Here is a 25,307-nt window from a genome sequence, read left to right on the forward strand (position 1 = left end):
TCTGATCTGGTATCCCATGATCACCTCTTGGCAAAATTGGCCAATTGTGGCCTTGGGTCCACCATGACCCGCTGGCTGGGAAACTGGCTCCGTGGTCAGACCCAGAGGGTAGTAATTGATGGAAGTCAATCATCATGGTGTCCTGTGACCAGTGGGGTCCCCCAAGGCGCCGTCCTTGGACCCATATTGTTCAACATCTTCATTAATGATGTGGACACTGGAGTCAGAAACAGCCTGGCCAAGTTCGCCGATGACACCAAACTTTGGGGCAAAGCATCCACACCAGAAGCCAGGCAGGTGATTCAGGCTGACTTGGACAGGCTCAGTAAATGGGCAGATGAGAACCTGATGGTGTTTAACACCGAAAAATGCAAGGTTCTCCACCTTGGGAAGGAAAACCTGCAGCATCCTTATAGGCTCAGCAGTGCTACGATGGCTAGCACCACGGAAGAAAGAGACTTGGGGGTCATCATTGACCACAAGATGAACATGAGCCTGCAATGTGATGCTGCGGCTAGTAAAGTGACCAAAACGCTGGCTTGCATCTATAGATGCTTCTCAAGCAAATCCCAGGATGCCATTCTCCCCTTGTACTTGGCCTTGGTGAGGCCACAGCTGGAGTAGTGTGTCCAGTTTTGGGCTCCACAATTCAAAAAGGATGTGGACAAGCTTGAGAGAGTCCAGAGGAGAGCCACACGCATGATCAGAGGTTTGGAAAACAGATCTTACGACAACACGCTGAAAGCCATGGGGCTCTTTAGCCTGGAAAAGCGCAGGCTCAGGGATGATCTGATGGCCACCTACAAGTTTATCAAGGGTGACCACCAGGATCTGGGGGAATGTTTGATCACCAGAGTGCCCCAAGGGATGACGAGGTCAAATGGTCAGAAACTACTACAAGACTGTTTCAGGCTGGACATAAGGAAGAATTTCTTTACTGTCTGAGCCCCCAAGGTTTGGAACAGCCTGCCATCGGAGATGGTTCAAGCACCTACATTGAACACCTTCAAAAGTTAATTGGATGCTTATCTTGCTGGGATCCTATGACCCCAGCTGACTTCCTGCCCTTTGGGCAAGGGGCTGGACTCGATGATCTTCCGAGGTCCCTTCCAGCCTTAATATCTAGGAAATCTATGAACGATCAGGCAGTATTTCCTGATATCTTTTAATTTAAAGCAGACACAGAAAAACTCCTAAGTCCCCAAATGTTAGTCTTTAAGCTTTATAAAGAAAATGAGATAAACCAACAGTCCCAAAAACAAAATCTCTTCCTAAATCTCATTTCACACCTTGTGTTGTAAATCTGGAACTGCTGATTTCTATAAATGATGGATCATCAGGATACCTGGATTCCATTCTTAATGGCCTATCTACAGGGATAAGAGCACAAATATTCCATTCATTTCACAAGTTAAAAGTAAGTGAATAAATATTTATAGGAAAATATTTTTCAAAATAAAAGGATGTGCTTTGAGCAGCAGCAAATTATGCAAAAAAAATAAAGTTTCAAGTCCTCCTGACTGCTAAGAAAGCCTTTCAAATACGAAATTACAATATACAAATGAACCTTATCCATAAATAATTGACTTTAATACAATGGGAACAGAGAATGTTCAGAATGTCCAAATTTAAAGCATTTTGGTGTTTATAAATGGGCATCCTAAACTTGAGGCAACCAAAACTAAAGGTTTTCTTGTATCTTTGTGCATCTATAATGGGGATACTCCCATCTTTAAGAAAAACTGATAACTTTAGATGAAAAAGATGTATAAGGGAAAAAAGGAATCTTTATATAGTTGCATGTAGCAGGTTACAGGCAGTAGCAGAAGTACTCATATACAAATAAGAACTCCTGCAATACAAGTTGTAAAGCCAACAGTGCTATTTTCCATTCTGGTCTTTAGTATAAGAGTATGATTAATAATCAATGTTAAAAACTATATTAGCGTTTATAGTGTTGCTAGCATCATAAACACTGCACTAGAGCCATGAAAAAATAAAAAATCTAGGTCTGTCTTCTAAGTCTCTGGCTCAGAGCAGAAGATGTAGGGAGAAATCAACAAGATACTAATGAATTACCTTGTCTCAAAGTGGGAATGTAGAAAAAACATGCTATTGCTGAACTGCTCTACTTTCGTCAAGGAGGAAAAGAGAACGTATTAGATTGTGTCCAAACTGCCCCATTTGTTGATCAAGAACCTGTCATTTCCAAATTCACAAAATTGCATTGTAACACACACACATACACACACACTTTAGTAATAGTACTGTATATAAGTATAACCATTATAAATAATATATTAACCTACTGCAGACTATGACTGCTTGAAACAATCATAGCTGGTATCCAACATGATTAGCTACATGATTCTAGGACAGTATATCAATTCCAGTGTTGTATTTAACATTAAATTAGTTGAAAAGTTTTAACACCTCATTTCTTAAGGTACTGAAGCACCAAGACTGAAAGAAACAGAAGGAAGAGCAACCTTTAAGCTTCCCTGTTCTGGAGTAGTGTAGCAGAAAAGGAATGCCTGACATCTAAATTCCCCTTTCTTTTGGAAGGATAAATGCTGAACGGCACCAATTTTGCTGGGAACATTCCAAACTTCGGTGCAGTTACGGATTCCATTAACTACCCCTCTCTCCCAGGGACACAGAACTAAGACACAAACTCTCAAATCTTTTCTGCAGGCAGTAAAGAGTGACCTCTCATCCTCCTTCACATTGCTTCCTTCCACCTCTCTATGTGCCCTGTTGTATTAGCACAGCAGGGAGCAGAAAGAAAAGAAAAAGCTCACTGACCTTCAGCAACAGATGCTCCTTCAAAGGAGGCAGCAAAGCCAGGCAGAGCACAGTGGAAGAAGATACCAAAGCAAATTCCAAAGAGAATGTCAGAGAGAAGAGTGAGTGGCAGAAATTCAGGATGAAAACAAAGAGAAAGATGGGTAAGTCAGCCTAAAGAGAACTCAGGAGATGAAGCAGGAAGTATGGGATGAACAAGCCTCAGTGATGGGTGATGAAATGCCATTCGAAGATATTATCTTGGTGAAAAAAAAAAAAAAAAGCAGAATTTCCTACAGAACAACTTCTGCAATTATGCTACTCTTTTGATTAAGTGCACTGTCATTAAGGTAAGGAATAGATCTGCACTCCTAAAAAACTCAAAACAGAGTCAATTTATATTGAGCCACAGCATATTAAGAATTAGGCAAGAGACAAGGATTTCTTAGGGTGGTATCTTTTGTTGGACCAACTGTGTAGTTGGAATAGTTAGACTGCAAGATATTTTTCATCATGTCTGACCAGTACAAGCCAAGCACAGCACAGTCAGCTAAGAATCAGGTTACTTTTTCATGGAAAACTAAGACGTTTAACACAGCACCACTCTCCAAAACCAAGCTGTTAACGTATGAGAACATGCTGTACAATACTTTGCTTTTTGGACTACACACAGAGCCACCCCTAGGGGTGTGCTGTGCCAGTGGGTGGCGAGCGGCAGGAGCGCAGAGGGGAGGAGGAGGATAGCAAGCGGACGGAGCGTGGAGCTGATGGTGCACGGCAACGTCTATACAGCACTGTCCGTGGGGATCCCCCCAAAGCGCGCGGCAGGTGCCCCCATTCACTCCACCAGGGACAGCCCTGAGTATGCATAATGGTTCAGTACCTAAGCCCAAAAGCAATCCAAGTGCTCAGCAGAAGAATTCCAGGTTGGAACACACGGATCCAGTTAAGTTGTAAATGTTCTGAAAAGAACCTCAACCAACCAATGTTAGGTCAGCGCAGATGAATAAGTGAGTCCAAACTATACATTTTTGTGGGAAAAAGCATAATTAGTTTACAGACGCCAACACTATTGAGCTACCAATGTACATACATACCCCAGTGCTTTTAACTCTACTGTGAATACTTATAGTGAATCTGTGTGTTGGCCGAAGACAAAGTACATGGCAGAAAGATTTCCCAAGAGTTCTTATGGCTCAGTACACTGAACTGGAACATGCCTTGTAGGAACAATGTGTTATAGGATCCTGAGGGCAAAAGGGAACTGTAGGTGCTTGGGTCAAACTCCCGCAATGCCTATATCTCTCTGCCCCTTTGTCCGATTGTCCCTTTATTTGGCATGTTTGTTTGGTTTGTTTTTTTTAAAATTATTACTACATAAAGCTACTTGCATTTTCTTTCCCGACTATGTCAGAGGTCTCCAGAGGAATTAAGTCCATTTCAAAAAATGAGCTTAGCATTTCTTTTGCATTTGTATCATTTAAAGGATAGCAGTGGGAAATGGGGCTACTGCTGTACAACTGTTGCAAGAGGGATAAATAAGGAGAATACTGGTGCTGTATCATATCTAGCTGAATTGCTCTTCAGAATGTTTACAACGTGGCTGGACCAATACAGTCCAATCTGGAATTCTTCCTCTGTGCACTTATACTCCTTTGTGGCAGATGACAGAACGAGGAACTAGAGAAGTTTAGGTTTTATATTAGAAAAAACTCTCTCACCAGGAAGATGATAACACACTGGAACAGACTACCCAGATAGACTGTGCAACCTCCATCCTTGGAGGTTTTTAAGACCTGATAGACAAAGCCCTGCTTGAGATGACAGAGCTGGAGGCTGGTACCACTTTGAGCAGGGGGCTGGAGAAGATGACCTCCTGAGGTCCCTTCAAACCCAGATTTTCTATGCTCCTATATACAAAGCAACCATAGGCATAGCAAGGCATTCACTGATCTAAACACCTCAGAGCACCATTTGCATGCTTTAAGACTAGCAGAGACTGGTGGACATGCAGCAACACACCAGTCTGGGATGATCAGTAGCAGTTATAAACCTTTCAAGATGCAGAAGGCAATGCATCTGAAGCTATGTTCTGAGCTTGTCCCTGCCTCCCAACGTTGTGAAACAAGCTCATCTATCAAGAAGCAGGTAGTAATCATGCTGAGAGAGCTAATGCTACTGGTTATTACTGTCCTCTGAGCAACCAGTTTAGGGTGAGAAAGTATTTAGTTAAAGCTACTGTCACTGAACTGTGCAGAGCTACCAGGGACATCCTCCTGCAAAGTGTTGTAATTCTGGGCAATGTGGAGCCAATAAGTGAGAGATCTGAGATGATGAAGGGAGCAAAGAGTAGCACCAGGCAAGGCTCATTAAATCTGGCTCTGCTCATCCAATCTCTGTGTTTATGCAGTTCACCCAGATGGACGACAACAACGATGATACAGGTACGACTATATCACTAGGGGGGATATATTAGCGCTGTCTAACAGGTGGCTCATGGGATGAGTTGCAGTCCCATGGCTTTCTTTTGACCACCACTGCCCTCATCATTATTGATGCAAAAGCAACTGAAATTTCTGGGCCTCTCCTTCCTCTGAGGGTGAGTATGGGGCTGGTAGGCTCATGATACAATGTGAGGAAAGGAAAGGGGAGAGACTGTGGCAATGGGCCTATACAGTGCAGCAGTGGCCGTGTGGTGCAATGGGGAGGCTGGGGAGAGGCATCTGCATGGGGGCCCATGGCTCATCCTGTAGCAGCCTTAGGGTGTGCAGAAACTGCAGAGAGGGACTTTCTTCTTCAGATGTTGCATCCAGAATAGGACACTGAAATGCCAATAGTCATACTGGGCACCTGGCTTCCCATACATTGGCAATCTACAAAACAAGTAAGCAAGGAGAGGTGTAACTATGGCCTGAACAACTACTAGATAAATGAAGTAGGTTCTGAGCACTTCAAATTGAGCCCTGTCATGCCAGCGCCCTTTGAATAAGCCAGCCATTCCCACTACTCTTGGTGTCTGAGATTTCTTGCAGAATATTTGTGAAAGTCCACAGAGCAGGTGAGCAGAAGGGCAATTAGCAGAGGTCATGTAATGATGAACTGAGGGAAGCCTTAACAAGAGCAGTGCTGGGTCACAAATCACTGCTATTACTGCTTTTAAAAACAAAACTGCCTTCATCTGTGAGGACAGCAGATAATCGTATGCTGGTGTATGTCAGTGACTAATTTTTAACATTCAAAATGAAATTCAGTCTGCAGTAATAAAGACTTGATTTGAGGTAAGAGTGCCACAGTGCTTGAATTGAAAGAAAACAAGCAGAGCAAGCAACCCACAAACCATGCAACTTAAAAGATAAAAATCAACATGATAACATTAGGACATACAAAGCCCTGAAGACAGAAAAAGCGTGCACCTTTAGGCCCTGTAAGGTAGCAGCATATGAAGCTTCTCCTAGACAAAGTGACCATATGGGACAACTGAAATCCGAGACCCTCCCCGCACAGGCTGCAAGGAGTCAGTGGCCATTAATGACCCATTGTTCTTTACTTCACTGCTGTCAACAATCACCTGTGAAGTAACAATTAGTGTTAATGGTCATTCCAATAATCAAGCTAACCTATTTTAGGACAAGTTTCCTGTCTGCTAGGGCTTCCTATTTCATAGCTCCTACCCCTCTGCCTCCAGATCCCATGCCAGGGATGCTTGTTTTAATTTATAGTGGCCTAGGACCATCCTTAAAATGCAAGACTGTTACAGCCAAACTAGGATGTATGATCACCCTACTCATAGAGGAGGTCTGGCACATGATGTTATGGGGAGGTTGAGAGAAGAAGCAGCTGTTCTAGAAGAAAGGCTTACTGATTGAGGAAAGATCTCTTGACGGTGTACAACAAGGGGTGACATGATCTACCTGCTGCCCCAGACCCATGTTGCACGTCTGTGGCAGTGCAGAAAAGTGCTTCTCCACTCAGCTAGACCCACACTTTTCCTTCCTGCCCTGCTAGTCAGGCAGAGAAAACACCCTGCATTCCCCACTGTCCCAGACCCATGGGTGTTCCCCTGCCAAGCATGGGGCTGGGGCTGCAGGGAATGTCAGCTGTTCCCCGATGGTGCGTGTCTGAGGCAGCAAGGAAAGAAGGGGTTTTTCCTGCAGGCATGGCTGAGTAGGTGGGTAGCTGAGAAGGGGTTTTTCCTATCTGCAGGTGTGGCTGAGTAGGGGAGTACTTTACCCCCTGCAGCAGACCCACAATGTGCATCTGGGGCAGTGAGGAAAGCGGCATTTTCCCTGCCCATCCAGGCCCATGGGGCTTTGTCAAGCAGGGAAAGTGCCACAATGTAACAGATGCCCACTAGGCCTGTGCGAATAGGGACGTATTCCATTTGGATTTGGCCGATTCGGAGGACAGTGATTGGATTCAGATATTCAGATCACTGTCCTGAATCAATTTGGGCAAATCAACTTCAGAAGATTCAGCACCGATTTGGAGAGATTCAGTGATTCGGGTCAGCTGGGGAGAGCAGCAGAAGCCCCCATGGCTGCCTTCCTTGGCTCCAGCCTAGTCCCAGCACTTAAAAAAAAAAAAAAGCTCTGCACTCACCAGTTGCAGCAGTGGCAATTGGGTGCTTAAGGCAAAGGCCCCCCCCCCCACACACAGTGGGGAACGGCCCCCCACCTGGCACCTACACAGCAGCTGCCCCATGCAGCATGACTCAACAGGGCACCATGCGCTGTGTGGGAGCTGGGGCCACTGGGGCTGAGCACTGCCAGGCTCCGGCTAACAAGTGGAGCCTCCCAGACAGCGTGCAGCACCCTGCAGAGCCACACGATGTGACAGGTGCTGTGTGGGTGCCAGGTGGGGGGGGCAGGGGGGAGCTTTTAACCGGTCTCCTGGTTTGATTCAGATTTGGAGATTCAGTCCCCAAATTGGGCCAAATCTCCTCTGAATCGAATCAGGTACTGAACCTTTGCACAGCCCTAATGTCCACCGCAATAAAGTGCCAGGGTCTATTACTATCTTTTGTTGTGTCACTGATTTTCCTGTCAGGTGGTGCAACAAAGGATAAAGACATCTCTTTGCTCCATAGTTGTGCCACCTTAAACATTTTTAAGGAGGCACAAAACAAGAACTAAGATGACATTTGTTTTCACCCTCAAAAACAGATGCAAAGGTTTGCCTGCACTAACTTTGTCAGCAATCCTATGCCAGATGAGGGCTGATGTCATTTGGGGAGGCAGCATTACCCAAATGACAAATCTGTAGTCTTATTAGCTTATAGGCATTTTGTTTGTGAGCTCATGCAAACTTCTATCAACTGAACATGGCTTCCATTTACATGGAAGTTTTGTCAATCAGGCCTGAAGCACTAAAGCAAAACCATGTTAGTAACAATTCACCTCTCACACATTTTTTTAAAATGATTTTCTATCAATCAGTTACTGAATCCTTAAAATTACTGCTTACCCAGAGTGTGCTCAGTAAGAAAAGGATATGCGCTAAAAGGAAAATAAAAACCTGGGAAGTACTGAAGTAGTGAATCAAAAAATTAGACATAAGGCAGCTAGTTATGACCTAACAAACTTCTGTCTTTATTAAAAGATTAACTCACACAGTTCAAAAACTCTATCAGGCTAGAAATAGTGACCATCTCAGTGTCTAGATTTTTTATATATATGCTGAATTATTATTAAGCACCTGACAAAATAGAGCAAACACTTCAGAATTCAATGTTCAACTTAGTCATCAATAGGTTATGCAAGTTCATAAAAGAAATACACACCTAGGAACAGGGAGGTGACAGCAAAAATAAGAGTCCACATTGAGGGCAGGCATAGGTATGGTACAGTACTGGTAATAAAATAGTTTGTAGGTTTAGCATAGGCACAGTCAATCATTTGTGCTTCAAAGCAGTGCAAAATCATTGAATGAAACAAAGATATTAGACCCTGGTAACTCAATTCCCCACCATCCCTGCAGATATTCAACTTTCACACTTGTCAAAATTTCACTCACTCTTTTGTCACTGTGATGGTATCAACACAAGGCTTTCCTTAACTGAGAAGTCTTCAGTTACAGACTTCCAACAGTGCAGTAGCAATGGTGGGAATTCAAGTGTACTCGTTAGAGAGTTAGCTCAGGTTTATGCATCCAAATTCATGGAAGCCCAAGCGTGGGCAACTACTCTAGAGGCACTGTCAACTCCCCTGTATGTTGCAGTAAGACTACCCGGGTCACATCCCTTGGTTCTTTCATGCAGTAGAACAATAACCCACTCTTGCAGTTCTCTCAGTGAAATGTGGCAGAACCTGTCTGCCCTTCTGAACACAAAGAACAGTGACTGTGAAAGAACAAATAAAGAACTATCAGCCCTCGAGTGATTTAATTTGCATCTTTACTGCAATACATGCAGGTTACCATGCTATGTGAGAGTAGAATTTGGGTTGTAATCCACATAACCAAGATCAGCTACCCCATGCTGAAAGCACCATTTAAAGACAGATGAGATGCTTGGATGTGCAAATAAAGAGAATTTGGGACAGTATCTTAAAAACATAAATTTATTTTACAGGAAAAAAGAGAAGACTTGGATTTTGAGATCACAGATGTTTTAAGCGTTGCTTTTAACAGGACTGAATGACATACATGGTGTTTCAACTTCCAGTGGCCACGTCATGTCATCTAAGAAACAGTTCTTTTTTTTCTGTTTTTGTTTTGTTTTTTTTACACAACCTAGTAAAGTTATATCAAAGATAACAATGGTGTGAACTGCTAGGCAAAAAGATGCTCCAGAAGCTATGATAGAAAAAAAATTCTAAATTTGTCCAAAAAAGGTATGTAGTTCTTTGTATATACAAAAAAAAAACCGAACAAAGACAAATCCATTTTCTCTTTACCATCCGCCTTTAGTAGCAGGACCACTGCTCCCCTGAAGAACAGGAAACACTGGTTGTAGTATCCTTACAGATCAAGTGCCAGCTGAGACTTTTCCTTAGTTTGGGCCCTATGGGACCTGCAAATCCTCTCTTTTTCTCTTATTTCCTGATGGCAGGGAATCTCACTCAGAAATGATTAGTCAGCATTATTCCCAAATAAGTCAACTTGAAATGTAGTTGCCTTTAAAGAACACTTTGAAAATTTAAAAAATTAGAGAAAAGTCAAATTACTTAACTTGCCTATAGATAAGTGATTGAGGCCAAGTAGGAAACATAATTTGATCAACTCCTATTTTAAACTAAATGTCAATTTAAAATACAGCAGGAATTATTTTTATCAGGTTAACACACCTGCTGAGAGATTTAACCAAGATAATGGAGGAAAATAAAAAATAACAAGGGAGAAGTCTAACTAAATATCTGGACAGAAATTACAGAAAATCCAAGAGATTTCTAGTTCAGGTAAGTCCATTTCATCTTGTTTGTATAAGATGCATCCTCTTGTTTGCATCAGATAATAAAAATATACAGATCCATGATCTATGTAAAATAACAATTTATTCAAAAACATGAGCAAAGAATGCACTTTTGACATAAAACTCAAAATTGTTCCAGCTTAGGGTCTTATTCCAAAAATATACAAGGATTAAGAATCGCATGCCTTGCCCTAGAAAATGACACTCTTATCACTGTATATAACCACTGAAACAAACGTACAGAACAGAGCTTTTAGACTCGATTTGGTAAATCTTCTTGCATCCTTTCCTACTCACAACAGGAAAGCTCAAGCATTGGGAGAAGGTATAAAGCAGGAGTCTGAGACCAACCAGGTAGGCTCAAGGAATGATTCTGAAGAAACTGGTGTCTGAGTCAGAGACCAGGTCCAAGTAGTTGTAATGACTGTCACCCTCTTATATATCTTGTACACAACCCCTGAGCTCCTAAAATCATCATGCTCTTAGTGCATAAATACACTAATATGTATAATGCTTGATCTGAGAAGTCAGAAGTTTACTCTCCAGTTTTTTTCTCCTTTACACAGAAGAGGACACAGAGCATAGTGCAGTTTTTGACAGAGGCTCATGGATTCATTATTCTTATTTTAAAGAATTTAAGAAAAAAGGGGGACAAAATAAATCTTTATCATTTAAATAAACTGAAGAAATTAGTTATGGTGCGAGTGATTTTTAATCCATATACCACTATTTATGTCAATTTCAAATGATTTGTCCTAACAAAGTAACTTGTGTGATGCTGAAAGGCACAGACTACATTTTTCCATTCTGCAGGAATCAGAGCAAAATTTTCTCTACGCTACTGACGAGTTTCCATAACGCCAGTTAATTCTTCCACCACCTTCAACAGAAACTCAATAGATAAGGATAGAAAGGGAGGAAGAAGAAAAGAGAGAGAGAAGATAGTATATGGATCAACACCAACAAAAGAGCATTAAATAGTGGCAGGAGATGGGGAGGTAGGCCGATACATCTGCATTAGTAAAACACCCTATTCTGTTCTCAGTGCACAGGACTGAGGATGATTGTGCTCCGAGAGGTATATGAAACTTGTTCAAACTCCTGGTACCCCTCTCTACTTGGGGCTAAATCTATAATCAAAATTTAAAAGTTAATTTAAGGAGGAAGTATGATTCCAGGTGGAATTTCATGAGCAAAACAAGACCTAAAGAATCTCTTACACTTGAAAGCCTAACTCTATCCCAACTATGCAATTGGTGCAATAAAAAGATAATACCCTAAGAAATCTTTTCCTCTCACAGGAGAGAAACTTAGATGCAAAAAGTTATTTTTAGGTTATACATTTATTTCAAATATTTTTACTCCCTCCATTGATTTCTGGAAAAATAATATGAATGTGCATGCGCAGGAACCCTAGGGAGCTTCAGTAGTTTCAGCTTTGCTGTTCTTCGGTCAGCCCTGACTTGGAAGCAAGAGCTTGGATTTCAGCAGCTTTCATGCTTAAATGTAGTCAGCAAAACAGACAATAGAAGCAGAGCTGTCACTGAATAATGAGCTATTTCCTTTCACACTGAGACTAACGGGATGCAAAGTGACACAATGGTTAACTTTACATGTATTGAAATTAATTCCAATTGAAATGTAAAAAGCTTAGAATAACTAGCCACTGAAAACACATATGTATATACATGCACCCTACAGGTATACTAGGTAAACTTCAAAGCAATTAAAATGGGAGAAGTACAGACAATTCCTAACTTGATCACTTATCTTGATTTAACATGTCCTCCCCTCTCCTCATCTCCAAGACCAAAAGAATACTGTCATGGCAAAACTGCATAAAAAGCTGCAAATTTGGAAAGATATCTTGGCAACAACAAATCATTAAAAGTTACTAACGTTTACATATAAAATGATAGGTCTATGTGAAAACAGACCAAGCCCTTTACCCCCACCATTGAAACCAAATTCCTTGCCAGATTTCTAGAGACCCAGATGAGATTTACTTGTCCTCTAAATATCGGAACAGGAAGCACATACAAGAGAAAACAATTCCCAAAAGTTAGTTTGATAAACTTTAAAGGACTTATAGAATTAAGAGCATAACCAAGCAAACATTTACCCCATTTGGGGCTGCAGGAAAGAAAAGAGTTTATACTCATGAGTTTATACCGACCTGCTGTGTTAACTGTTTTGTCTGCTTCCAACATGCAGAAAGCAAAACTAATCTGGGCGTAATTTACTCTCCCCCCCACTGCCCCACTTCATTCACGGGTAGCATTTGCCCCAGTTTAACTTTTACTTGTCACAAGAGAAGACAAAATTAGACAATTTCAGATTAAGCTGGACCATGCAAATCCTTCCACCCCAGACCCAAGCCTTTTGTCCGTCTGTCCATGCCCGAAGACAAGTGTCTCCCTTCTTCTCCATAGCCCGTCCCCCCACAACCATCAACCCACAACTGTTTATGCCACTGTGATTAAAAAAACCTTTTAAATTCTTTCCTGAGGTGGAAAAGGACAGTAATTGAAGTAAAGGTATATGAATACAAGCCAGCATACTTTAAAATATGAATCCAGACACAAGACTACATTAGGTCACAAAACACATATTTGATCTACATACTCCACCACATTTACTCCTCTTCCTCCAGGTTTCCAGGCCTCTCTCTATACTGCATCACTTACTCCAAGGCAGCATAGGCCAGTAACGCCCGCCCCCCCAATCTATCATCTCTACTGCTTAACAACCAATTTGACAACTCTTTATCACAAGAAACAATACCTGCTCATGTAAGTAGTCCAACTGAGGTCAGCAGAACTATTGACCAGAGTTATTCACATGCTCCTAGAAATCAGTTCCTGGTATCTTTAAAATAGAGACATTCCTCCAAAGGTTCAAAGTATTAGCATCAGTCTGTTACTACTACCTGTTTCTACACAGCGCAAGGAACAGTGTCTGATCCAAAACAATACCCTGGAGAAAAACCACAGTAAATATACTCTAGAAAAAAACATGAAGATACTTCATTACTTTGACCTTTTTTAAATCTCTATCTTAAAACATCTCAGCTGCTGTCCAACTGCTAACTTGAGCATAAAGTTTTCACTGTGCTGTTCTCTCTAGGTTTACAACTGTGATCTTCCACTGTTGTTGGGGAGACAGAGAGAGAGAGAGAGAAGAAAAAAGCATGAGAAGCAAGCTGTTTACTCAGCTCTCTCTTTCAGACCAGAAGGCTCTACCTGTTTTTCAGTTATGCTTATACACAATAGCAGCTGCAGAGTGAAATTAAGCAGGATGTCTGACTGCTGTAACTACTCAAAGAATTACTGGCAGAAAGATAAGTATCCCCTCAGTGGGAGCTGAAGATCAATAAGCTAGGTTTAAGCAGGGTGCATGATACAGGCAGCATTTTTTCTTTCCTATTTTGAAAACCAGTTTGTTGTACTATGTTAGATCTCTGCATACCAATGTTGCAAATTTAGGACAAGTTCCAGAGAGGAGGGACAGGGAGAACTACAGGTATCTGTAAGCATGACTTATTAACCAGGGTTAACTTTCTTGCCCCTCCTTTTATCATCCAAGTATTCATGCGTGTGTGTGTTCCCTTTGACATTTCATATTTACCCCATCTTCATTTTTGCATAATGTTTTCTCTTTCACAAAGCTGACCAGAGATGCCATTTTTTGTTCTACCTTCCCTATTCCTCCTTCCATGTTCCAATGTCTCAGACCCCACTTGCAGACCAAAAGAAATTAGGAACCGCAAAAATATACAAAATGGTAAGATATTATCATGGAACAACAATCACAAACATTTTGGTGTTCCTCACTCTAGTGTTAAATAAAAGAGGACTCTGTTGGTGAGGAGCAGGAGTCAACTAACATCCTGTCTTCACTGACTGACTGCAGCTAAAGAGAGTAGTAGTGCAGTTGCTTGAAACATTAGCTTATAGGAGCATCTATTCTCTGTTGGAGATGCATCATGTAAAAACTTTAAAAAAAAAAATCGAATCAAGCTAATTTCTGTTCATTAAAAATATGTATTTGGCAAAATTATATGGCACTCACATTTAATAAGTGTATTTTTATTTTAATGCACCTTTTAAGACATAATTCTACACATAACTACTTTGTTTACTTCTGTTCAATAGAGTGCAACCAGGAGCATGGAAAAACAGATACTGAACAGAGTTATTACAGGACATCACAGGACTGGTAGGAGGAAAGAGAAAAACAGGTGCTGACCCACATGCTGAACACTGCCTGCCCTGGCCAGTCTAGACTGATCACCACCCACCCCAGTCAGTCCAGAATCCGAACAGTCAGTCCAGAACGCACGGCACACATGGTGCCCCCCTCGCCCCAGCCACTCCTGGGCAGACATTATGTGCAGTACGAATACCAGATTAGCCTCCCACAGGAGTCATACATCTTAGACCAGCCAGAACAAGAACTGCTTGGGGCAGGGGAAAGGAGGGCTGCACGGCAGATCAAGTCCATGGGCCCAATCCAACCCATGGGGTCAATGAATTTGATACCCATGCTCCAACCAAAGCACCACAACAATGTCGATGTGGTACAATTACAAGCTAAAGACACTAGATGCATTTTATGCAAAAGAAAATAGTGTGTCCTTACTTTGTGTTTGCCAGCTACTGTAATAAAATCCTAGCACAAAGAAACAAGGCAAAGTATTTTTATACACTTTAGTCATAAGTATATCCTGAAGTTATAGATAAATCATGAATTAAAGGAATGTTAATAGTAGGAACTTGTCATAAAAAAAGCAGATGTATGATCATGATCTAGCTGCAATTACCCTGGGCTCAGTGAAAGCTAAATGGGGCAGTTCACCTCCGAATAAAAGCAGCTTAAGTTCTCCAAGTTAACTTGCATTTATACCAGGGTAACTGCATGTGCTCAGTGACCATGCATCAAGTTCTTCCATGGTAAGTTTCTACCATGGTAACAGTTATCATGCATGTTTTTCTGCTGTAAGATGCCTTCCTTTCCTGCCTCCCCTTTAAACAAGTGGTGGCCTGTGTACTATGTATCAAGCCAGGTTTGACACCTTCTGTAAGTTTGCTATGTACAGCTAAAAAGTTGGCCTATAAAGTATTTTTATAACCTGACAGTATCATTATTTACAGACATTTCAGCATATTAGGACTAAAAATGATGAAAAAGGACAAATCATCAGGTCCATAAAAATGTCCTGTAAGACAGTTTCCAGCTAAAAAGAAAAAAAGTGAGACAATTCAGGAAGATTGCCAAAAGGGTGATTTTTACGCTTACACTTGCTTATGATTTGGCATACACACTCTGAATTTAAAATGTAAAAAAAAAGGAGAGCGCTAAATGGCTATGAGATGTTATTAAAATAAAATAAAGGTGTAAAACTCCTTATGTACAGATTAAACTGACCTGTTAAAGAGAGTGCTGGGCTCATCTTCCCTCTCTACAGGTTACTTTTAAGGCAAAGGTCAACTGACAGAACACACGACTAGGAAGATATGCTAGCATGTAGAAAGGCTGCCTGAATTCACACAGAAGAAACTAAAAGCAGAAAAACTGTGCAGAGACATAGCATTCAAGAACAAGAGAGGGCTGTTCATAATACTAACAGGTTAGTATTGCCACACTTGAGCTCGAGATGCTTTATGAGGTGCCAGCATTAAGAGATGCTCAGAAGCAAAAGCTGGGTTTGGGGAAATAAACTATTGAGTCTAGTAAGGGACAGTAAATACACTAGATACAGAAGCTGGATTTACCCGAGTTGCCACTGAAGTATTATTAAAAATAAACCAAAACCCCAACAGAAGATGCACTTGAATGCACTGTACTTTTTGCTTTCCTTTGGAGGCCCCGAGTCCAAGTGCTCTGGTGGAATCCGCAATAAGATTCTGTGAGTTTACAGAAACATTACAATCAAATGCAACTTAGGAAATGAAACTTTTCTGCAATTTTAATAAGAACACTTACACGCATCCCAATACAAGGTTTATCATTCTCTATACCAAGTACGTAAGGCAATGGGGGACACCAAGTATCCTGTACTATGCAGACATTTTCATACTTTCAATTTAAAAAAAAAACAGCTTCTTAATTTTCCTTCTGCTACCCTTTTAAAAGGAAGGATTTTCAAGCCATTTGCTGCCTTGAATTTTCTCCGAAGAAAATGTGTTAGAGTTGAGAGATACCCCCAACCACACACTTTGGAAATTCTACAATGAAAGCCACTCCATGTTTTCCTCTGCTTTCTCCTACAAACTCATACTCATGTGGACCCCTGCCTTCTAGTCTCCTTTTATTAGGTTTGCTAGCTTCCAGGAAAGAGAGAAGAGCATCTAACCTAAATTCAGCCTCAGATATCCAGGGACCACAATTTTTGACCAAATACAGCTTCAAAAGCTACCATAAACTTTAGATTACCATATTTACTCCAATACAAGATGACCCTGAATATAAGATAATCCTCTCCCCAATTAAATTCTATATATGGAAAATACATAAATTTGTTATAATTTTCCAGGTATAGAATCTAATTATTGAAGTACTGTCTTGAATTCATCTCCTTTCCAATACTACAGCATGGAAAAGTGGTGGCGGCAGAGGGGGGTGTCAGGTGGTCCCCTTGCACTCTGTTCCCACAATTTCTTCTCCTTGCAGCCTTTCTGCCCCCTCTTACTGTCAGACCTTGCTCAGGTTCTGTTTCCTCCCCAAGCACAATGTGGAAGTTGCATGCAAGGGGAGAAAGGGGCAGAGAGGAGGGCAGAAACTGCAGACTGAGGGGGCTGGCTTTGGCCCCAACCCTGACTGCTGCAAATTTCATCACAGGTACTCCAGAAACAGTTTTGAGCACCACTTTCATACCTATTTTCATACCAGTACATGTGTATGTTATTAGTCCAGAGCCAAAAGGCTCACGACTTATCATACAGTTCATTGGGTTGGACCCCAGCAGTCAACAGCATTTCAAGCCATGGTGACCCCAAAGACCAGCACTTCTCAGTATATGTACTCCAAATACCACGCCCCCTGCCCTGCCCCCCCTCCCCCCCAACAAAGGATCCACATGCTAATTATATCCCCTACTTGCAACTGAAGCCAGGTGCTCCTGTCACAAGTCCTGGGACCCTCCAAAAATTTACATGCAGATGAGGTGCAGGACTGCCACATCCATCTCCACGCTGCAGAGAGCGAGACCATACTAATCACACGCAAAAGGTTGAGAGGGGGAATGACAGCTATACAGAAGTTTGGTGATGTTTGTCAGGTTTTTGCTTGTAGCCGCATTGGTCTAAGGACATAGGCAGGCAAAGCTCTTTGAGAAGATGTGATTTTATTAGACCAACTGAGTATTTAGAAAAAAGTTCAGGGAAAGCTTTTGGCACAGGAGTCTCCGCTGTTCACATTTAAGTCTTGTGAATAAACAGAATCATAGGAATCAGCTATGGGTGTGAAGAGAAAGTCAAAATATATTTGATGTAGTGATTTACCATGACTTGAAAAGGAATTGGTGCTGAGAGAGAGAGAGTATAATGAGCACTATGTCTTATTTAGATGGGCTGCATTAGCTTATCGTTGTAGTAGGTTCTCATCAGCATCTCAGCCTTTTGGCTAAGAACAAATGGGCTTAGCTGGCTGCATGTTTCATATGCAACTCAGTTGTGTTCCCACCTGCTACCATTTAGCCCCCAACTTGGGTCTTTCTGTATTTCATTGTGCTTTGAACTTGGCTTTTTAACTTTAACATTTTCTAATAAATTAATTTTTTGGCACTGAGGGAGGGTCTCAGTGCTAGCTCTGGCCCTCAAAGTGCCAGCCTGGTACTGCAGTACCTCCAGGCCCAGTACTGGTTTCCTGCAGAAAAAACACCTGCTCATTTTTCTTTTTTTAAGGGCACAAACACAAAAAGGTTCCCCATCAGCATTTTTGGTACCAGGGGAGGATGCTTGCTCCAGCCTCTCTGAGTGCAGTATTGCAGTACCTCCTGGCCTGGTGTTCGTTCCATCCTGGGGAGCAACTGCCCACGGCAGAGAGGGAGGGCATGAACTTTATTTAGTTTAGGTGGACGGACGGACGGACGGACACATACACACACGGTTCCCATAAATGTTGTGGCAATGGGGGAATGCTTTCACATTTTTCCCTAGCTGCTTCTTGGGCTTTTGGCTAGGAGCAAGCAGGACTAGGGGTCATTTAAACTCCAAGACTTCCAGCCCAATCAACTTCATAGCTGGCTTCCATGGCTGCTTCTATCAGCAGTTTAATAATAGCTAATGTATTTAATAAGTTTTTTTGGAGGGGAAGGGTTGCTGGCATGCAAATACAAGCCAGGGGGCTTCCACCCCATACTGACTGGGGGGGAAGCAGGGGAACCTTGTCTTATATTTGAGTAAATATGGTAAATTAATGCACTAGCCAAAAACATCGGTCCTTAGTGAATACAACAGAATTAAAGGACTGAGGAAGAGCATCTCATATACAGAAGCTTGTCCAATAGCTCTCACAGCTGCACAGTTAGCCCAATAAAGCTTATCATAAAAAAAAAATTCTTGGCTCTCTCATTCTCTCTCTATCTTGGTTACCACACAACCTTACTAAAACAAAATTAAATAAAACTGAAGGTAGTTGGTTCGGGCAAGTCTTGGGATATTCATCACCACGTTAATTAGGTGCACCACAAAAGGGACTCTTCTACTTTAAAATCTCTCTCAAATCTCTCAGGTTTTTTCAACCTTGAAAAAGGTTACCACTACATCAAGAAATGTGCATCAAGGGCTCAGTGAACAACTGTTCACCGGGGCACCCTTGGGGAAAACTAGGAGTAATGGTCACAAACTCCTGGAAGACCGTTTCAGGCTCAACATTAGGAAAAACTTTTTCACAACTAGGGTGTCCAGACTGTGGAATAAGCACCCTCCAGAGGTGGTACAATCCCCTACCCTGGAAATCTTCAAGAGGAGACTGGACAGGCACCTTGCTGGGATCACCTGACCCCATTTGTCTTTCCTGCTTGGTGCAGGGGGCTGGACCCAATGATCTTTTGAGGTCCCTTCCAGCCTCTCAATCTATGAAACCACTACTCATACTCACACACCTCACTCTGGCATTAGATCACTTCTAGGGAATTTCAGATAAATTGATTTAGTTTAATTAGTGCAGAATATTAACATACAAAACAAAAAACAAGCATATCACCCACCCCACACATGCTTGTGAGAATAATATTACAGGCAATTCATCAGCATTAGTATTAGGAAGAAGAAAAAAAATCAGGGAAAGGGAGCCATGATGAAATTCAGCAGGATACTTTAGTCGAAATTCACTAAATCAAAGCTATAGCATCAACTTAGATATTTTTTAAATAAGAACCTTCCTTCTTCTACCATGACATGCAGATTTCAGAAATTAGCAGTATACAAATCATCACCCATTTGACCTGCAATTTGTTTTGAAATTTAACAGGATTTTCTTGTATTTTGAAGTGTTTTTCAAATTTTCCCAGTTTGAGGACTCATAAAAATGTAACCATAACTTTCTCTTTAAAAATTTGAACTTACAGTTGAAACAGCTGTTGCCACCAGTAACTGAATGTAGTTACTTTACCCACTGGCTAGTTACATGCAGCAATAATCACACCTTCCTTTTGTCATTCTGAGAGCATGGACAAATGATCAAATTGAAGTGACTAAAGGGAAGATGGGGACTTACTGTGCAGGAGCTAATGAGCAATAACTGTGTGTGCCCAAAGCTATGCAATGATAAGGAAAAGTTAAACTAGAGCAGGTTAGCAGGGTAACTGCAGGAACGGAGTTTCTGCAAAACAGCTTTTTTTGTGATAAGCCATTGCCTTCTCTTAACTTGCTTTACATTGATCATTTGTTTATAACCTAAAGTATTTTATCTGTCCCAATAGCAAGAAAACTTCTAGGAATAGTTTGATTTAAAGGGCTCATATATACCCGATACCAAATAATAGCAAACCAGAAACTGATTCCTTCAGGTGCCCTCAAAAAGCCATTTATGTTATCAATTCCAATTCAGTTCCTGGCTAGTGCGCATATGAAAAGGGCTGGGGACAACACCAGCAGTCATCACTTTCTGACTACCGCTCGAATGGAGAGCAACACTTCTCTTTCCTCTTCCCATACCTGGCAAATGGGGTGGGACGCTGTAAATCGTAAGAGGAGGGTTTGTTATGTTTCATTCCTTTTTCAATCTGAAACAGCCACAGCCAGAAACAGCACAATACAAGAAGCCTCTGTTTTCCCCATTAGTACTGATGTTATTCAGGTATTGCACTAAACTTTCAGGCAGAGATGCCCCACCATGCTCACTGAGATTTTTTACCACTAACTCACAAGTAAGTGTGATTTTTTGAGCCTCATCAGACCTTGAGTGAGTTCTGTTTTTTTGACCAGGGTGTTCTTCTGAAAACTAACTGCTGTCTTGCCCCTTTATTATACAGGCCATATACAAAGACAGCATTGTTTCTGAGTTGATCTAGTCATACTTGTAGAGGAGCACATTTGTGACATCTGTTGCCCTGGACACTTAGTATCACAAAACTGTAACTTCACACTGGGGGTTAGGAGACTGGAAGGAGGACAGGGACCAGAAAGAGTGGTCTCCACAGCAGTTGTTACAGAGAACAGAAGGTGCATCTACATGAACTGCTAATGGCACAGTAGACTAACACTACTGTGCATTAGAGCAGCATGAAAAAGCCATGCTAATGCACTAACATGTAGCAGAATTAACCTACTGCATGTTAGCATCACTCAAAAAGCGCATACACAGTAGCGCTGATTAGGGCGTATTAAGTTAGTACCTGTGATTACAGGTACTAAACATAATGTGCCGCAATTATGGAGCTTCAGTGAATATGTAGACGTGCCCAGAGAGATCTAAGGCAGCAAGGTTACATGACAAAATGGTTACCTAGATTCACACTACAGACTCTTTTACTATTATAGCATCAGTGGTGAATATAGTTTTAGAAGTTTCAAGTATACACAAAAACAGCCCAAATACCATATAGGCAAGTTCTTAGACAATGAAAAATGCAAGAGTAATTTTTCCACAAGTAGCAAAATAATTTTCTCCCAAGAAGCTGCTGCTGTATGCTAACTAGTAAAACTTTCCAGGCCTAAATTTACCAGAGGGAGGAGAGACAGAAAGAGAAAGGAAGATTCTTTCCCTGAAACTCACCCTCCAGAAGCAAAACTTTTGCTTCCTCTCCAATAATCAGCATCAAGGACTGAGAGTTACTTAGAGTACCTTAATAGGGTCCTACTGGACCTTTCCCTGTGTACTTCGTCTCTGCAGCAGCCTCTTGTTGGTGCATGAAACAAGAGGAAGTCAACTGTTTTCTCCCAACCTCTCCTACTACTCAAAGGGAATGTTCTCTCTTCCTTCTTCCCAGAAGAGTTTCCAAATGACTGCGACAGGAGAGGAGGTTCTTTGCCAAACTACAATTATATAGCCTCCTGATTGCTACTTTACATCCTCTTATGTCCAGTCCTTTTCAGCTGCTGCACAAACTTGCTCCAGCAGTACCAGTAGGGACGACTTTCCTAGGTCAAATCTATTCTGAGAGGATTTCTTTGTTACATTTAATGGCAGACTGTAGGCCATGATGACATTAAGGATCACATACTTCCTACAACACACAGCAATATCATGAGATCTGTACAGTCAAGGCAAAACATGGCCTTCCTATAGTAACTTAATGCTTACTTAACATTTTTTTCCAAACACCTTATCTGTCGAATGTGTCACTCAGCAGGGACACATGCTCTCTTAAGTCTACTGCTATTTCTGCCTTTTATTTTTCTTCCTTCCCGCCTTCTCAGTTTCCCTCTCTGAGACTTTCCTGTTCTTTACATTTCCTTCTCAGTAGTAACTCTCAGTTCCTTACTTGGCATGCTTCATTTCAAATTCCTACTTCCCATCCCATCCCCTAATCAGCAATTAAAAATTTAATGTTGACAGGAAAGTGTTATCAACTTGGCTTTCATACTCAGATTCCAGGAAGATTAATAGGGAACAGGGGGATTCATATCTTTGGATCACCATTTTAGGATGAACATAGATATATTACTGCATTGATTACATCTGATGTCACAAAAACTCCCAAGAGGGCCAATTTTTTTCTTTTAACAAAACCTTAAGTTGCGGAGAATTTGAAAGTGTTCTAAAGTAAGAAATTTACCTGTATAGGCCCTACATTTGGCAGGATTGTATTATATCTTAGGAAGTCAGTATTTACATTCAGTTCAATTTGTCTTCCTTATTAGAAAAACACTTGAGTTCTCAGAATGTAAAATGCCATTCATTCAAAGGGAAAGTTTCCCAATCATTCAAAAACTGCTCCTGGATTAGACTTCATGGTTAATGATCGATATATTTAAACAAGCTGTTTAAATCTAAGTAATCTAGGTTTTGGACATGTTCAATAACATACTTAAAGTGTAGAACAAGCTGTAACCTACTCAACAATTACTGATCAAGCTGTTGGTGGCTGGACTCTTTCTCACATTTAATATATTAAACTTATTGCAAAGCTGTTAGGTTTGAATGCTTCACTTTCAACAAGAATGTAGATACAGTCAATTCACATTCTTTACACAGCACTTTTAGTTTTGTGAAGCATGTCTTCCTAAATCAGCTTCAGCTAAACTGGCTTGTTTTCAGGGAACTATACAGTCTCTAAAATGTGAAAACTAGAAGTGCCCCCAAGAAACAGCAGCAGCTTTTTCTATAGTTTTAAAATTCTAGAGGTCGGCCTTGTTGACAAGTTTTGAGAAAGGAAGAATACAAATTAGAGCTCTGTACATGAGCAGCATTATGCCAGCCCCCATAGCTGAAGCTCCCCAACCTTGCTGCTTGCAATAAAGGCACGCTATTTACCTAGTTACAAATAATCTTCAGAAGTTAAGTGAATCATCGTCAAGCACTAAAACAAGAATTGGATTCTTCTGTCATTGCTAAATGATAACTAGAAGTGTCTAGTATACCAGGAAGTGCTCATTACATAAAATGCATGTTAACGTTTACTGTACAAATAAACTGATCTTCCACACCCCCAACCACAGAACTGTCTGTGTTTTAAGCAGAAATCACGGAGTTTCTTCAAGTAATAAAAAGCCGCTGTCCTTTTCAAACATGGATGTAGAGCACCACGTTTAAAATTCTAGCCAAGTATGCCTAGGCATTTTGAGTGTGGTAGCAGAGGATCTTAAGTTGCCTAGTGGAAGTTAACACTAATGAACTAAAAACCCGAATAATGAAGAGTTAACATCCCACTGAAAGAGAAGCAGTTCACATCACCATAACAACTATTTCAATCTCAAGATCATACTTTTTACTAGCGTTCTCCCCTGTGCAATTCACCCTCTTTTGGGTGACCTGTGCTCTACAAAAAGGCAGCAAAAATCCAGAGATGACAGATTTACCCAAGGACCTCAAGTTTATTAAAACCAAAAAACAGCCTTTAAGATTACGAAGGCTGATCTGTTTTTCTGGTCTGGAAAAACAACTGCAGTTATCTATCAAACTAAAAAAACCCTCCCTTACAGCAAGGGAAGGTTCTCCTAAAGAGACAGCTTAAAATCCAAATCAAACTTTGAGGACTAGGGATTTTTAAAATCATATGATCTTTTCTGTGCCTACTGACTTAAAAATATCATAAAAATAAAGGCCATACATTTTCTAACGGTAAGAAATGCATTTCAAGCAGGTTGTGTCAAACTTATGGTGAAGCCCAAAGTTTTCATGTTTCAGGAATAGGAGGAACTAAAAAGTCCTAAAGATCAACATCCTCTTGCAGAATTAAAGTTTGTTTTAATTAGTATTTTACACTCATATGAACTTATGCACAGCTTGCCATTTCCAATACCTGAGCTTTACTCTATTCAGTATACTGGAAGCAGAAACAAAACCTTATCTTATAAACAGCATAACTCTTCTCATAGAGCTTTGTTTTCTCAATATGATAAAAACTACTATTTTTCAATTACTATATAGCACTGCACTTAAAGAATGCCGGATACAGGATTTCAAACAACAGGAGATGAGTAAAAACTCAGTCTAACCATAGGCTATCAAAACTGACATCAAGGTGCTAAAGCGACAATCACGATGCAGGAACCTACTATGCTGGGCGCTCTGCCCAAAATGTCATAGTCTGAATTCATCTGAGAACGACTATTCTAATAAAATATGATAGAACCAGATAGCAAAGAAAACCCTGAAATGGCATGGACTTACCTCGATTCTCCGCTGCTGTTTCTTGCACTTTCTTCATCACTGTGCCCATTCATTGTAAATACTCAGAAGTTTAAAATGTAAGTCCAAACACTTTAAAAGTTAGGTATTAAAAAGTCCACTTTCTAAGCTTCTTCCTTGTAGCCCACGTGTGTCTTCCAAGGTAGCTTGTTTGCTTGCCTGCCCACTGCAGGGACCAGAGATGTTTTTTTTCCTCACGCTACCTGAAACAGAGGTAGATATCAAAAGGTTAACATGACTTGAAGCATTTCATGACCCCCTCCTCCCCCATGCCACCCCCCAGGACATGGAAGAGGCCAGCCTGTCACACAAACTCTTTGATTTGGAAATCAAATCAACCAGAGGGCTGGCATGTCACTCAACGGTCCCGTTCCCATTTAAAAGCGCTTCTCCGTGTGAAAGGCCTCGACAAAGAGCGCCTGCCTGAGCGCCCGACTGAAATCCCGAGCTGGATTGAAGTTTACAGCCCAGGAGGCGTTGTGTGAAATACTTTGGGGTGAGGGGCTGTGCAATGACAGGGGCCTCGTGGCTTTGAGAGGGCGCTTACAGGGGCCAGGTAAAGGCCAGCGGGGGGGTTTCCAGCTCTCCTTAAAAAATACCCCGCGTGGCGGGGGAGGACGGACACGCAGATACAGCGTTTCATGGCGCAGCTTGAGATGCAGAAAAGTTTTGCTGCAGCCCCACAAGGACAGCGACAAAGGCTTCTTCCTCCCAGGCCGCGAGCGGGCGGGGGGCCGCACCCAGGGGCGCCGAGGTGCCGCAGCCGGGAGGGCCTGGGCCGGCCGGCCGGGCGGGAGCGGCCCACGCCGCGCACCCA

At 41.5% G+C, this 25,307-nt stretch overlaps 1 protein-coding gene and 1 pseudogene across 1 annotated transcript in view; one reads left to right on the top strand and one right to left on the bottom strand.

Moving 5' to 3' along the window:
- The window catches only part of CHD1 (chromodomain helicase DNA binding protein 1), a 93,482-nt gene that overhangs the window by 67,141 nt on the left and 1,034 nt on the right, over nt 1-25,307 (bottom strand). The window contains exon 2 of the mRNA XM_090038329.1: nt 24,473-24,693. Within this exon, the coding sequence (XP_089894455.1) occupies nt 24,473-24,525 (53 nt within the window). The 5' untranslated portion in view covers nt 24,526-24,693. The remainder of the gene's footprint in view (nt 1-24,472; nt 24,694-25,307) is intronic.
- Nucleotides 17,796-18,058, top strand: LOC149868277 (U2 spliceosomal RNA; annotated as a pseudogene).

The sequence above is a fragment of the Crocodylus siamensis genome, chromosome 3 (genome assembly GCF_052110815.1).
Source record: "Crocodylus siamensis isolate JL-2025a chromosome 3, ASM5211081v1, whole genome shotgun sequence".
Lineage (NCBI taxonomy): Eukaryota > Metazoa > Chordata > Crocodylia > Crocodylidae > Crocodylus > Crocodylus siamensis.